The sequence below is a fragment of the Pelodiscus sinensis genome, chromosome 5, assembly GCF_049634645.1.
Source record: "Pelodiscus sinensis isolate JC-2024 chromosome 5, ASM4963464v1, whole genome shotgun sequence".
Lineage (NCBI taxonomy): Eukaryota > Metazoa > Chordata > Testudines > Trionychidae > Pelodiscus > Pelodiscus sinensis.
In genome coordinates, this window is record NC_134715.1 from 87,296,181 (window position 1) to 87,312,008 (window position 15,828).

Genomic DNA, 15,828 nt, shown 5'->3' on the forward strand with positions numbered 1-15,828 from the left:
TAACTCAATAACAAATTATTGTTAAAGCTATTTATACTATTGAATTTACAAAAAGGATATCTTAATTTTGTTTTCTAGTATGGTGATGAAGTAGCATGGTCAGAGATAGAGAATGTCTGGACTACTCTAGCAGACAGTTGGCCAAAAAATCTGAAAATAATTTTACACTTTTTGATCAGCATTTGTGGAGTGAATAGCGAACCCAGCCTCTTGCCTTATGTAAGTGCTTGATGTTACAGTATTCCTTCATATTCTTATTTCTTTAAAATTTGATTTTGTATTTAGCTGCTCCTCATTTGAAGACCACTAAATAGATGAATAATAACATAAAGGGTCATGATATCACATTCAACTACAGCATGAAGTTGATGCCATCTCATTGTGTCACAATGTGACAACTCAATGCTGTGACCAATTCAAATTCAGTGTCTCCCACTTTGCAGTCTCTGATGTTGATATATATGATCTATTTCAAATTATCTTCCAAAATGAAAACATTCTCCCAAGGAGAAGACTTTCACTTTTTGGCGTGGCTTTATTTTTATAAATGAATTCCTTTATTCATAAATGCATGATGATTTTTAATACTATGTTTCACCCCCTCTTTCTTCTTTGTTTTGTTATCGTATTCTATATTATTGCTCTACCATATACTGCTGTATCTTTAAAAGAAAATTCTATTTTGACTAGGGATCAGTCTTGTGCCTGATATATTAATAAATGAACACTGGAATACTGTAAGGGCTGACTAGACATGTAGCATTGTGGAAACCTTCCCATGGTGGAGGATAGGAATGTTAAGTAGCGATTAATTTTCTAGTCGAGTAGTCGATGGAATTTCCATCAACGACTCAACTAGTCAATAAGCACTTTCATGTTCCGCTTTTGAAATGTACAAAAGCCCCAGTGGACATTTCAAAGTTGGAACTCTGCGTGGAGCCCAGCGCCAGTGGGAAGTCCCAGGCTCCATGCTGACCCCAGACTCCATGCTGCACTTCCTCTTTGAAATGGACAAGAGTCCCTGGTGGGGACTCTTATACATTTCAAAGCTGGCACACCACATGGAGCCTGGGGTCAACTGAGGAGTCCGCAGCTGACCCCGGGGTGCACCTGGCATTTCAAAGCAGCAGCACCACATGGAGCCCGGGGTCAGCTGAGGACTCTCCAGCTGATCCCGGGCTCCCTGCGGCACTTCTGCTTTGAAATGCCATGAGGAGTCTGATGCCGGGCTCCTGGTAGCAGTCAGAGCATCAGCACTGCATGGAGCAGCTGACCCTGGGCTCTGTGCAGTGCTGCTGCTTTTAAGTACCCCGACTTCTCCCCACCTTGTTGTCTCTATCTGATAGAGGCAGCAAGACAGGGGGAGCGACTAGTCGTCGACTATCTGATAAGCATTTGCTTATTGGATAGTCGACTAGTTCTTTACGTCCCTAGTGGAGGACCATAGGAATTATTTACACAGATGGAGATAGGCTACAGGGTAAGCAGGCTAGTTTTACTAGTGGATTTCAAGAGAAGGGCTGCATTGTTGGAATTTTGTGGAGTAATCATTATTAACAAGAAGCATGCTGCCAATAATTCCTTCCAACTTTTAAAGAGGGAGTTTTAGCTCAGCCAGCTCATTCTGCATTGGAGAGTTATTGTACTCTGCATTGGAGACCTAACAGAGCAATTGTCTGCCACTAACTTCTGGGTTCACACACAGAAATCAGAATGGAGACATTGAAGAATGACTCCATCCAGTTTCTAGGATCTAGATACCCCAAGATAAATTCAAGTTCAGTGAAGAAAACTGAACATTCCCACCCCTTCTCTGAGACCTTGTGTCTCACGCACTCATTTTCACCTGTCAGGGCAGTGGTAGATCTTGGAGCCTCCGACAGATGATTCTGACTAGTTTGGCCAAGAGGCTATCAAGTGCCTGCACTTCACCTGCCCCTCCCCTGACTGCTGCGCATCTCCTGCCCTTTGCCTTGGAGCTGCCCCTCCCCCAGGAGGCTCCTGCTTTCTGTGCAGAGTAGGGGAGGGAAAGAAGGGGCGCTGATGTCTCTCCCACTCTATATATCCTTTCTCCATAGAGCAGAGAGGGGGCACAACAGGACTTGGGATGGAGTTTGCTGGCTGTTTTAGGGAGTGGTGCAGGGCCATGTCAGGGGTGAGCCTGCCTTAACCCCAGTGCACCACCATCCAGGAGCCACCAGCAGTGCCCAGCTGGAGCCCACATCCCAAACTCCTACCCCACTCATGAACCCTCTCCTGTACCCCAAACTCTTATCCTAACCCTGAGCACCCCTGCATCCAAATGCCATCCCAGAGCCTACACCTAGAACCCCCTCCTACATCCAACTGCCTGCCCCAAGAGCAGCTCAGAGCCCTCCTCACACTCTAAATCCCTTAATCCAAGACCAGAATGTGCACCACAGGCCTCTGCCCCAGCCTGATGAAAGTGAGTGAGGATGGGCAAGAGAGGAAGAATGGAGAGAGCAGGGGTGGGAAGGAGGCAGGGCGAGGGTATTTATATTTGAGATAGATCTTGGATTTCAGTTAAATTCAAAAAGTGATCTTGTGCTTAAAAAGGTTGGAGACCACTGTGTCAGAGGATTAGGGCGTGGGAATGGTGGAGGGCCCCGCTGGGTTTGCAAGCTCTGGGATAGAGACAGAAATGAGATTCAGGATGCCAGAGGGGACACAGGGCTGAATCAGAGGGTTGGGGTGTGGGTGGGTCTGAGGGATGCTGGGTTCAGGTGGTGCTTACCTTAGACAGCTCCCAGGAAGTGGCCAGCATGTCCATCTAACTCCTGGGCAGAAGGAATGGCCAGGGGGTCCACACATACCCACTGTGCACAAGAACCAACCCCTCAGCTCCCATTGGCTGTTGGCATTCCCGGCCAATACGAGCTGCGAAGCTGGTGCTCAGGGTGGGGGTAGCATGAAGAGCCCCCGTTGCCACTCCTACTCCTAGGAGCTAGAGGGACATATCGGCCTCATTTCCTAGAACCTCTGCAGAGCCAGGTAGGAAGCCTGCACCAGCTGGACTTTTGGACCCTTTTCAACAGGGCCCCTTTTCAACCTGGTGTTCCATTCAGAAAGCGCATACTTGGCAACCTTAATGTTACTGGAGTTTGCGGAAAGTAGTAAAAGAATGATCAATCATTTTATCCCTAACTAGAATAACTACTGAGAGTGGTTTTGTTGTTTTTCGGCAGTGAGTTTGAAGTACTTTTATTTTGTTCTTTCTTAACAAAAACTTTAAATGACTTAAAACAGTTTACTGAAATAGGACCTTAAATCCCACTTTCACTTAATATGCAACTAATAAACAAATTTCATTTGATTAGTTGTTTAAGTTGTTAAAACACACAAGGGATTCAAGCATCTTGAGATTGAAATATATGCTGTTTTGCAATATTGCCACTTGAACAAGAAGAACGGTACAAATACAAGTAAAATAAAGTTCATAATGGGTATCATTAAAAGGTGATATGTTTATTATAATACATATACAAAAGTGTATGTTTATTATAATGTGATTTTACATAACCTAATTGAAATTAGGCATTTCCCTGAAATCTTTATTTTTGTTTGTTTAAACATGTCTGTCACATATACAAAAAATGTGTGGCTATAGTAATGTTTGAGAATCAGAAAGAGAATCTGGATAAAAACATAAGTGAAACTGTATAAGTTTGCATTTTCGTTCAACATAAATTAAATTCTAAAAGTAAATAATCACAAGAAATTATGAACATAAAATTTTTACAGATTTTAAATATTACTAATCTAAGGGGTTTTTTTCATTGCACTGATAAAGCATCTTTATATCTTCATGGTATTTAAGTAAGGAATCTTATCTTTGCTTTTATTTCTGAGGTTTACTCCTGGTGACAAATACTGAAGTCGTTATGAGTTTTCTTTAGGACTAGAATAGGTGGCATAAATCTCACATGCAATAAGTAATGAAGGGTATTTATCTAAAGGCAAAAGATTGTGGTGTACAGTTCATCTGTCTTTTCGCTCATCTTTAAAAAACCTAAATTCAGTGTCTCATTCATGTTTCTGTTTTAATGGCAGGTGAAAAAGGTTATTGTCTATTTAGGTAGAGATAAAACAATGCAACTATTGGAAGAACTGGTGAGTGAACTACAGCTTACAGATCCAGTCAGCTCTGGAGTCACTCATATGGATAATCCACCATATTACCGCATCACTTCCAGTTACAAAATTCCTTCCGTCACTTCAGGTGAGAATTCTTTTGACTATGCTATTACTGTGTTCAATTGTTGTTTTTATTATTATTATTATTATTATTAGTTAATTGGAAAAGCTATATGCAATGCAGTCACGGCAGATCTAATATAGACAAATAGAAACGTTTTTTTCATTAAAAACTGATGGTAATTCTTAAATCAGTTTACAAAGGTTTATATAGAGGTAAGGTAAATTGATAACTTTCTAACATAAGCAAAATCTATATGGCCCTGTGTAACCTTAATTAAGAACACTAAAATAGGAAATGGTACCAGTTTAAAAGTGGGTTTTACTCATGAAAACCTATGATCCTATTTATTTTTGTTAGTCCTATTGCACCTTAGAGCAGTATTTCTTAAACTATGTTCTGTGGAACACTGGTGTTCCGTGAACAACTTGCAGGTGTGCCGCGACCTTTTATTTGTGTTTGTTACTTCTTTGTTTTTGTCTTTTTTTTTTTTCTGACAACAATTTTTTTTGTTGAAGAAAATTTTCTGCATAAAAAAAATTGTTTGGTGTTCCGTTGTCTCAAAAAGTTTAAGAAACACTGCCTTAGAGATTACTCCGCTGTCATTAAAAACAGCGTTAGTTAAACTGGTACGAATTTTGTATGTAGACAAAGGCCTTGTTTTCTACAAATTAAAAAAGCAAACAAACCCAAAGACTTTAAAAACACTTTATTTTCCATGTGCCTTAGTCTTGTAGCTTGTTGACCGCTTAGGCTATGTCTATACTGGCGGCTTCTTGCGCAAGAACATCTTGCGCGAGGGTTCTTGTGCAAGAAGTCTTGAGCAAGAAAACGTCCACACTGCCATGTGCACGCTTGCACAAGAAAGCTCTGATGGCCATTTTAGCCATAGGGCTTTCTTGCGCAAGAAATCCCTGCCGAGCGTCCACACTGCCCTCTTGCGCAAGGAGCCCTCTCTTATCACGCTGTACTGTAAATTTCCTTGCGCAAGAGTGGGCAGGCAGTGTGGACACTCTGCAGATTCTTGTTCAAGAACGGCCATACTTGTGCAAGAAGCCGCGAGTGTAGACATAGCCTTAGTCTCTGATCCAGCAAAACACTTAAGCATCTTAATTTTAAACAAATAATTTCAATGGCTTCGTGTATTCCTAAGTTAAGAACTTTGTAGGACTAAGTCTGTGTACAGAGTTGACAGGTGTCCAGTTTTCTACCAGAATGCCTGGTTGAAAAGGCATCCTGACAGTTCTGGTCAGCACAGCTGATCGGACCTCACAGTTGGCTACAGTGGCCAGCTCTGCACAGCTCCCAGAAGTGGCTGGCATGTCCCTCTGGCTTAGCAAAGGTGGCTCTGCATGCTGCCCCAGCCCATAGTTCAAGCACTATGCCAAATACCTTCTTTGCAGGCCAGGAACCATGTCCAATGGCAGCTTCAGGGGAGGTGCCTGTGGATAGGAGCTGCATGTAGAACCTTATGGCCACCTCTGAGCCTAGGAGCCAGAGAGACGTGCAAACTGCTTCCAGGAGCTGCCTAAGATAAGTGCTCCACAGAGCCTACACCTTCCTAGACACCAACCTCCTGCCCCAGCTCTGAGCCTCAACCCAAAACCTGCCACACTGCCAGCCCCTCCCACACTCTAAGCCCCTCAGCCCACAGCCTCCTCCTGTACTCCAAACCCCTCATTTCTGGCCCCACACTAGAGCAGACATCTCTAGCAGGCCCCACCCTAGAGTCCACAGTCCAACTCTCTGCCCCAGCCTAGTATCAGAGGCAGCAGCGTGGGGGGCAGGCGGCTCTGCAAGAGCCGGCACGCGCAGGATGCCACCTTAAAAGCCTCAGTGAGAGGCAGCAGCATGGGGTGGAGGTTCCCCAAAAGCACCGGCTCCTGCCCACCCCACTCTCAGCTGCGTCTGTGGGAGGCAGCAACGTGGGGAAGGGGGGCAAGAGGCTTCAAAGGAGCCAGCTTAAAAACCAGATCCTAATGGGCACCAGCTGCAGCTCACTTAAGCTATACCGCCCCATCCACTCTGCTCTTTATATCCATGCTAACTGGGTTTTCAGTGTCTCTACTCTAAACACTGAGGTAAATGTAGACATATCCTTAGAGGAGTATGGAGTGCAGCATATAAGAAAGGAAGAAATACATATCTAAAACATTTTCCTTTTACAAAATATTTATTTTCTACTAAATCCACATTGTAAAGACAAACTCAAATCTTTTATATACACAAACAAACTGAACACATTAGTAAACAGTATTTCATAAGCATTTCTCACATTATAAAAAAATTTCAGGAACTCTGGTGCAATGAAAATGTAGCAGCCCATTTTTTTAAATTTAAATTGTAACTATTATTTTTCAAATTGATAATAAATGGTCCTCAATTTATATTTGAACATATTGCCACCAAGTGTGGTAAACACTAAGGTAGTATTTACAGTGCAGTAGAACATGTGAGGTGGGCCTGGGTCAGCTAACTTGTGCTGATGGGGTTATGGCTGTGGAGCTTTAAAATATCAGTGCATTGTAGATGTTCAAGCTATGCCCAGAGCCCAGGATCTTGGATCTCTTGGGGGGGCTCGTAGCCCAGGCTCCAGTCCAAGCCTGAACACCTGTACTGTCATGTGAGAGCACCTCCCTCTTACCTCCTCATACCCTCGCCACATGTCTGAGTGAGCTGACCCAGGCCAGTGTAGGTGTTTTATTGTGGTGTAAATGTACCCCTACTGCTTTTACACAGTACTACTTCAGTACAGAGAAAATATAGATTCAAGATTTTCAGATAAATTCATATATTACATAAGTATCTCAACATTTTTAGCTATCCTAGTTTATTTTTCTTTTTGTCCTTTAATTTACAGGTACTACTTCCAGTAGCAATACAATGGTTGCTCCCACAGATGGCAATCTTGACAATAAACATACAAAAGACAATATAGAAGAGAAGTAAGTATCTCCTCATAGATCAGCAGTACTGAGTAATAACTACTGATAACCAATGCAAAGAACTGCAGTCTCAGTTTCTACTACATTATTATTTTCTCAGTTTATACTACATTATTATTGCAACCAATCAAATGATATATGTAAATTTCTGTTTCTTAATTTAATTTTATTAGGGACCAACAATGCATATATTTCTTGACCTTTAATTAACTCTTCCCGGATTTGTGGATTCTCCTTGTGTGGTGGTCTTATTTAAATCTGTGGGTTTTATAAAAACAGAGCTGCTACAGTATAAGCTGCATAGCATTTATGTGGCTTTTTGTTTGTTTTTTAAAGGCTTGTCTATATGGGGAAATTTACCAGCAGAACTATATCTTTATAATTATTCTGTTATAACTCCTCATGTTTACACTCTTATTTCAGTGTCAATGTCTAGAAAAACTGCCTTTTCTGATTAGTTTTTGTCACTTTGAAAACAGCATAAATTAAAAGTGGAATCAGAGTGTTCATGCAGAGAATTATACTGTTGTTATTATATTCTTATTACTGGCACAACTATACCAGAATAAACTTCTGTAAGCAGACAAGTCCCTCATTACAAGAAAACGAAAATGTCAGATATATTGGACAGGGCTATCTAGAGGATGGTATGCCTCAGGCCCCCAAACAGAGTGGTGCTGGGACCCCACACTCCCAAGTTGCAGGGCCATTCATTGAACTTTTGCCCACCCACACCTTTTCCCAAGTCATGACATGAGAAAAGGGCCATACTTGAGTGGTGCTCTGAATCCCATCATCAGATTGCAACATCCAGAGCAGGGAGCTGGATTCAGTCCAGCGAGACAGAAGCTGCTGCTGCAGGGAGAATGTAAAGCAGATTCATTCTCCAACTCTGCTCTGTGTTTGTTTTTGAACCCTTGGTGGGAGGAGCTTCTGTTTCGGATTTTACTTGGATCCCTAGAAATATCTATCTGGCCCTACTAAAGGAGAGCTCTCCACTTTTTTTATTGAAGGTATTCTATGCAAGATACTGAACTTTGCTTATCAGAGATGTAACACAGAACTTGCATCCCAGGAGGATGTGCAGTTCGGGTGCCTTTGCATCTTCCCAGTCTTAAGCTATTCTTGGGGCTAGAGATGACTCCAGTTACCAGAAACAGTGCTGAAGGCTGTCTGATTCCAGCAGTCTCCTTGGGCTGACTTCTAAGCTACAGCATTGCCTAGAATCTCTGTAGGTGTGAATTCTGCAATAACTTTCATAATATACACCTTGCACCCATGTTTGGAAATGGGCTCAGGGGGTCTTTAGGAAGAAGTCCTATGTCTATTATAGGAGAATTCTGCACTGGTTGGAAAAGGGGGCTTTTAATGCTCATTTATGTTGCTCTAACCATTTTCTACAGCATAAAGGGACCAGAGTGAGAGGTGAGAATCTCCTCCTGTGCATATTTTTCAATTCATCTATTGACTTTGTTTTGGCAAATAAGGAAGCCTAAGATTGTGCCATGGATATTTTTAGTAAAAGTCAAAGACAGCACATTGGCAATAAAGAAAAAATCGTGGAAACTGTGACTTGTCCCTGACTGTACTAAAAATATCCATGGCACAATCTTAGGCTTACTTATTTGCCAAAACAAAGTCAATAGATGAATTGACAAATATGCACAGGAAGAGATCCTAGGGAAGGCGCTCGGCAGCTGAGAGGTAACAGAAGGTATGTCTACAATACCCCCCTAGTTCGAACTAGGGGGGTAATGTATGCATACCGAACTTGCTAATGAAGCCCGGGATTTGAATTTCCCGGGCTTCATTAGCATAAAGCCGGCGCCGCCATTTTTAAAAGCCGGCTAGTGCGAACCCCGTGCCGCGAGGCTACACGCGGCACGGGCTAGATAGTTCGGACTAACAAGCCATTCCGAACTATCTGTACACCTCGTTCCACGAGGCATCCAGATAGTTCGGAGTAGCTTGCTAGTCCGAACTATCTAGCCCGTGCCGCGTGTAGCCGCGCGGCACAGGGTTCGCACTAGCCGGCTTTTAAAAATGGCGGCGCCGGCTTTATGCTAATGAAGCCCGGGAAATTCAAATCCCGGGCTTCATTAGCAAGTTCGGTATGCATACATTACCCCCCTAGTTCGAACTAGGGGGGGTAGTGTAGACATACCCAGGGAGCTTTGGGGCCATCACCATCTGTGAAGGCTCAGAGCTGCGGAGGAACCCTGCCCTGTGGCAGCAGCTGGGGAGCTGCAGGGGTCTCCCTACACTACAGTGATGGCTGAAGAGCTGCAGGATACCCCGGCTGCCTATGGTAGTTCAGAGCATGGAGCATTGCCTCACCTGGTGGTGGCACCTCACAGCTCCCTGCCATTGCAGGAGGTGGCAAGACCTTGCAGCTCCCAGCTGTATTGGAGCTGAAGTCATGGAGGTCTTTGGAAGTCACAGATACCATGAATTCCATGACCTCTGTGACAAAATCATAGCCTTAATGACAAGATCAACTGAGTGTAAACTCCTTTGGGATAAAAACCACTCTTGTTATGTTTTTAAAATGCCTAACACACAAGCTCTTAATAATTACTACTTCTCTTAGAGCAAAATGCAGGACAATGTAGCACTTTAAAGACTAACAAGATGGTTTATTAGATGATGAGCTTTCGTGGGCCAGACCCACTTCCTCAGATCAAATAGTGGAAGAAAGTAGTCACAACCATATATACCAAAGGATACAATTAAAAAAATGAACAAATATGAAAAGGACAAATCACATTGCAGAACAGGAGGGGGATGCAGGGGTGGGGGGGGGAGGAAGGAAGGTAAGTGTCTGTGAATTGATGATATTAGAGGTAGGGAGAGTGGGATGTTTGTGAGTTAATGGTATTAGAGGTGATAATTGGGGAAACTATCTTGGTAATGGGTGAGATAGTTCAAGTGTTTGTTGAGTCCTTTTTGGAAAGTGTCGAATTTTAACATGAATGACAGTTCAGAGGATTCCCTTTCAAGTGCAGATGTAAAAGGTCTTTGTAGCAGAATGCAGGTGGTTAAGTCATTGAGAGAGTGTCCTTTCTGGTTAAAATGGCAAGAAACTGTTTTTTCTTTGTGATCTTGTCTGATATCTGTTTTGTGGGCATTAATCCTTTGGCGAAGCGTCTGAGATGTTTGTCCAATGTACATAGCAGACGGACACTTTCGGCACATGATAGCATAGATTATATTTCTGGATGCGCAGGAATATGTGTTCTTGATCTTATAACTCACTTGGTTAGGTCCAATAATGGTATCAGCAGAATGAATATGTGGACAAAGCTGGCAACGGGGTTTGTTGCAAGGGAAGGTACCAGGGTTGGTTAGAGATATCTATTAACCTCCGTTGCAATTCATATTTACCTCTGTATCATGTTTACTACAAAATATTATTGATACGTTATTTAATGTGTACATAAACACTGTATTCAGCCAGAGTTCTAAAGAAATGTACTATTGCAAAAGATGATCTCATTGAGGCACATGAAGTAAAATTACTACAATGAAAAGTGCTCCTGACTGATTTAATAGAGAGCAATTGGATGGTTTGGGTACCATACAACAAAATATATAGTTGTGTTAGTAATAGAAATTATTTTGCATAATATATAGTTACATTTAAAAGAAGGCTTTGTGTAAAGCACTGAATTGCTGTATCATTCTAAAATAAAACAGGCCTCTTATTAACACTCATATATTCTTTTGTTCAGCTATGTGCATCTAGATATCTACAGTGGATTGAATACTAATTTGAACCGCCAGCACCACAGGCTAGAATCTCGCTACAGCAGCAGCTCTGGAGGATCGTACGAAGAGGAAAAAAGTAATATATTTTTTTTAAATATTTGAGTAAATAAAGCCTAGAATTTCACAAATATTAAAAACTGTTGGATAAAGATTAGAGGATAAATTCACCTTTATTCTGAAAGAGTGACCAGGGACTATAGGGAATAGGCGATGAACTAGGCTGTTTTCTCTTGCATCCAGACCAAGAGAGTTTCACCAAATCCTTTAGCTCTAACCTCCCAGTCCTAATATTGCTTTTGAAGTTGCAACTAATAAAACAGAAACTCAGTTTCCATAGCAGGATGCAGGACAGGTTGGGGAGCCAGATGTTGTAATGCTTTCTCTTCCCTTGGATGTTACACCTTCAGCCAACATGGGGGTCAACAGGAGCATAAAAGTCTATGCATCACCCTTAAGACAACAGCTGCTGGCTCCAATTTCACCTCTGCCACTGTCAGCTGCACCACTGTAGTTCTTTAGTGAAGAGACAACTGTGCTGATGGGAGAACTACTCCCATTAGCTTAGAGTTAATTAACTTTTCCAATAATAGGTAGCTGTGTTTAAGGAAGAAGCTCTCCCATTGACATACCACTGTCTACATTGGGATTAGGTTAGTATAAACACATTGCTTGGGGGTGTGGATTTTTCAAACCCTGGAAGGACACATTTATACTGGTATAAGTCCAGTCTTCATCTGCTGATGGTGAAGTGGGGATTTCCTCATTCTCTACCCCATGATGGGCTCCCATACACACATTAAATTATAGATATGCCAATGAGACCCATCAGACAATCTGTATATTACCACTCTTAGACTCTGTATAGGCTGCATTGGAATTGAAAGGTGTGATCCAAAACTTACCCATTGCCTCCCATTAGGGTCTTCACCCAACCCTCTGTGTGTCATCTGTTTAACCTTTGTTGCATGCCTGATACTTCTGTATGTAGTTATGGACCTTCTGAGGTCCAGTTCCCCCCTACCATCAGGAAAGCTGGGGACTGACATATTCATCAATGGGGAACAGCCTAGTAATGCTGTAATACTGAGTGAAGAGCTTGTAGAAAGGGCAAATCCTGGGTCAGATGAGCCAAAAGTTTCTTCTTCAATGTGAGGTGAAATCTCTCTACGCTGACATTAGCCTGACCATGATACCTGGGGCTACAGACATGCCAGGGCACTTTGTCTGCTGGGATTTGAGTGAAACAAGCATAAACAAACTTCAGTCTGTTATAATAATTGTTGTGCAGGGATAATCCCATCTAACGAACCACTCCTTCACCTCATCACAGATTACTTGTGATAGGTACTAGGCTGCTAGTACCTATTTGGAAAAATATTTTAAGTTACTAATAGGCCCCACAGATGCTGTGGGGAAGGAACTATTTCTCTGCCTATGTCTAGCTGTATGGACTCTCATGGCCCAGGTGATAGTAGGGTAAGAATCAAATGTACACTGACTTGCTTATAGGATTTACTACTAAGTAAACATGGGTCACAATTTCAGAGCAATTTCTTCAATATTGCTTTCAGTTCCTGAACATCATTCTGCCGTGGGAGATCACTGTCTCATATGTACCACAGTGCATTTTATGGGCCGTGGCCAGCACCTCTTGTCCACATGTCCTCTAGAAATTCTACTCTAAGTCACAAAGTAGACCTTGATCACCCCATAATGACAATTCATGTCCTAGATGAAAATAAAACCCCCCGATAAACTGGAATAAATTTTGGCCAAAATTGATGAACATATTTGAGAACTTTCTTGTAACAATACATCCTGTTGTCTCGAACAATAATTTAGGGGTGGCAAGAGAACATTCAGTCATGGCATTATTATCTTCTTCCTGGCTCATAAACCTCCTTTCTGTGGATTTATCAGGTGAAGCCCAGGACAGCTGATCCGCCACCTGATTGCCTTACCTGGATGTTACAGTATTGAGGAATTGTACTCATGTAGATGATCAAGCCATTTGTGAATATGAAGGTGTTAGAGCTCTGGTCCAGATGGCATTAATAGTGTAGTTAATGACTTGTGATGTGAAAGCTTGCTAGGGCCTCCTGCTCCCCAGCTGAGTATTTATGCTCATCTGAGGAGAGCACTCAGGAGGTGAATGCGGCTAGTTATTCCATCCCCTGGTGGATCTGGGAGAGCACAGTGCTGTGAACTCTAACTAAAGCATCCTATATGACAGTAGTAGGGGCTTGTAAGGTAAGGTGTGCCAGTGCAGAAGCTGGTATGTTGTTTAAGATTGCACACTGCCTGTGAACATTCGAGTCCAGTTTCAGACAGCATCCTTTATAACAAGAAGTAATTCTTCCACTCTACTCTGTGCTGAATAGGCCTCATTTGAAGTATTATGTCCAGTTCTGGGCACCACATTTCAAGAAAGATGTGGAAATATTGGAGAAGGTCCAGAGAAGAGTGACAAAAATTATTAAAGGTCTAGAAAATATGAGCTATGAGGGAAGATTGAAAGAATTAGGCTTGTTTAGTTTAGTTAAGAAAAGAGAAGAGTGAGAAGGGACATGATAGCAGTTTTCAAGTATCTGAAAAGGTGTTACAAGGAGGAGGGAGAAGAATTGTTCTCTGTGGCTTCTGAAGATAGGACAAGAAGCAATGAGCTTAAATTAAGCATGAGAGATTTAAGTTGGACATTAGAAAAAACTTCCTAACTGTCAAGGTGGTTACAAACTGGAATAAATTGCCTATGGTGGTTGTGGAATCTCCATCTCTGGAAATATTTAAGAGCAGGTTAGACAGACACCTGTCAGGGATGATCTCTAGACAGTGCTTGATCTTGCTTGGAGGGCAGGGGACTGGACCTGAGGACCTCTTGAGGTCCCTTCCAGTTACAAGATTCTATGATTCTATAACAGGGTCCATAAACATACAGTAAGCAAAGCATAATCTTGCACAAAACAAAGGTAATAGTTAATCCAAGAAATGAGAGGCGTTCTGATTTGTCCATCCTCATTGGACTGCAATGGGGTGTTTGCACTTGTTGGCAGATGACTCACAAAATCCAGCTGATCCTAAATAAGAACACACTTCTACATGTTCTGGCTCCAAAGAGGGTCCTTAAATGAGGGTAGTAGCACTATATGTATGGAAGCATCATGCTCAAAATGAGATGGTCCATGAACCACAGCTGGAACCAGTGTCAACAACATGTTTCTTCATCCACTGACAACTGGGGCAATCCTCTCTATCATGCACATAGTTACTTGAAATTCTCAAAACACCGTAGAGGTTGAACTTCTCTATTCCAACACACTCTTGTCCAGCAGCATCAGTGGTCTGACATGATTTTAGTTAGACAGATGTCTATTTTTTATTATATCAACAGAATCAAACTGTTTTGGCTGGCTTTCTATTTATTTCTGGCTGTAACCAGCCATTCCAAAGGCCAGTCCTTCTCATCAAGAAGAATATACAAGGTGGATAACATAATGTATCTCACTGCCTTTTAAGTTAGCTAGTGTACTGTTCTGCCTTTGAAGGCTTTGCATGGGAGCATAAGGAGATGTAGGGCGTTTATATGGCTCTGACAGACATCATTATTCAAAAGATTCCATTCTTCCACAAGAGGCACTTGTGTACTTGCAGTGGGATTCACTTTGACAGCTTTTTGAATTACCACAATTACTGTTGGATAAGAAACTACTCTCTATTTTAACATTTCTCTGAGTGGCTTTTCTCATCTGGACACTTTTGTTTTTTCATGATCTGTAGCTTTAAATCCCAGGGCATTTTTAACATTATTACTATGTAGACTATTAGGTGGAAGATTATTATTAGTAAAATTGTCTGTTTTGCTTGGATTGACAAATTAAAAAAAGCAGAAATTAATTTTTTTATAGGTGATTCAATGCCACTATATTCTAACTGGCGACTGAAAGTGATGGAGCATAATCAAGGAGAGCCTCTACCCTTCCCATCTGCTGGAGGTTGTTGGTCACCACTGGTGGATTATTTGCCTGAAACTTCATCTCCAGGCATGTCTCTTCACAGGTAAATAATAACATTACATGAAAGTGACAGCAATTCAATTCAAATTAGGTTAAATGATACTACTGTTTTTATGTATGTGCTCTGTAAAGTAAGAAGAGCCTTTCCTTATTTGTTTAATTTCATGGGTTACTTACAATTCAACAAATTACAAACTATTACCTACTTTTTGATTTGGAGGACTGAAGTTTTTCGCATAGACTATATGGCTTATTGTGACTTTCATAGTTTTTCTCTCTTGGCTTGAATAATTTCATAATGTTAAAAAAAGGAACATTAGTTAAGAGTGTCTTTAAAAGTGCTACAAATCTTCAAAAGGTAAGCTACCATTGTATTCTGATCTTTTAACTGTGTTTGTCCTTTTCTTTAGATGTAATATAGCAGTGATCCTTTTGACTGACTTGATAATCGACCACAGTGTGAAGGTGGAATGGGGAGGCTACCTCCATCTGTTACTTCATGCAATTTTTATAGGTAACTAAACTGTTACTGAAATATCAAGGTTACGTTTTTAAATTGAGGAAAACTGAGAGATTAAAGCGACTGGGACTTTTCAGTTTAGAAAAGAGGAGACTAAAGGGGGATATGATAGAGGTATATAAAATCATGAGTGGTGTAGAGAGGGTGGATAAAGAAAAGTTATTTATTAGTTCCCATAATAGAAGAACTAGAGGACACCAAATGAAATTAATGGGTAGCAGGTTTAAAACTAATAAAAGAAAGTTGTTCTTCACACAGCGTGTAGTCAACCTGTGGAACTACTTGCCAGAGGAGGCTGTGAAGGCTAGGACTGTAACAGTTTAAAGAGAAGCTAGATAATTTCATGGAGGTTAGGTCCATAAAAGGCTA

At 41.6% G+C, this 15,828-nt stretch overlaps 1 protein-coding gene across 12 annotated transcripts in view; it reads left to right on the forward strand.

The window, feature by feature from the left end:
* Positions 1 to 15,828, forward strand: part of FRYL (FRY like transcription coactivator) — a 389,109-nt gene that overhangs the window by 281,378 nt on the left and 91,903 nt on the right. For all 12 annotated transcript variants that reach the window (XM_075930454.1, XM_075930453.1, XM_075930452.1 and 9 more), the window contains 6 exons: positions 79 to 219; positions 4,072 to 4,240; positions 7,077 to 7,161; positions 10,893 to 11,005; positions 14,832 to 14,982; positions 15,350 to 15,453. In XM_075930454.1, the coding sequence (XP_075786569.1) occupies positions 79 to 219; positions 4,072 to 4,240; positions 7,077 to 7,161; positions 10,893 to 11,005; positions 14,832 to 14,982; positions 15,350 to 15,453 (763 nt within the window). The remainder of the gene's footprint in view (positions 1 to 78; positions 220 to 4,071; positions 4,241 to 7,076; positions 7,162 to 10,892; positions 11,006 to 14,831; positions 14,983 to 15,349; positions 15,454 to 15,828) is intronic.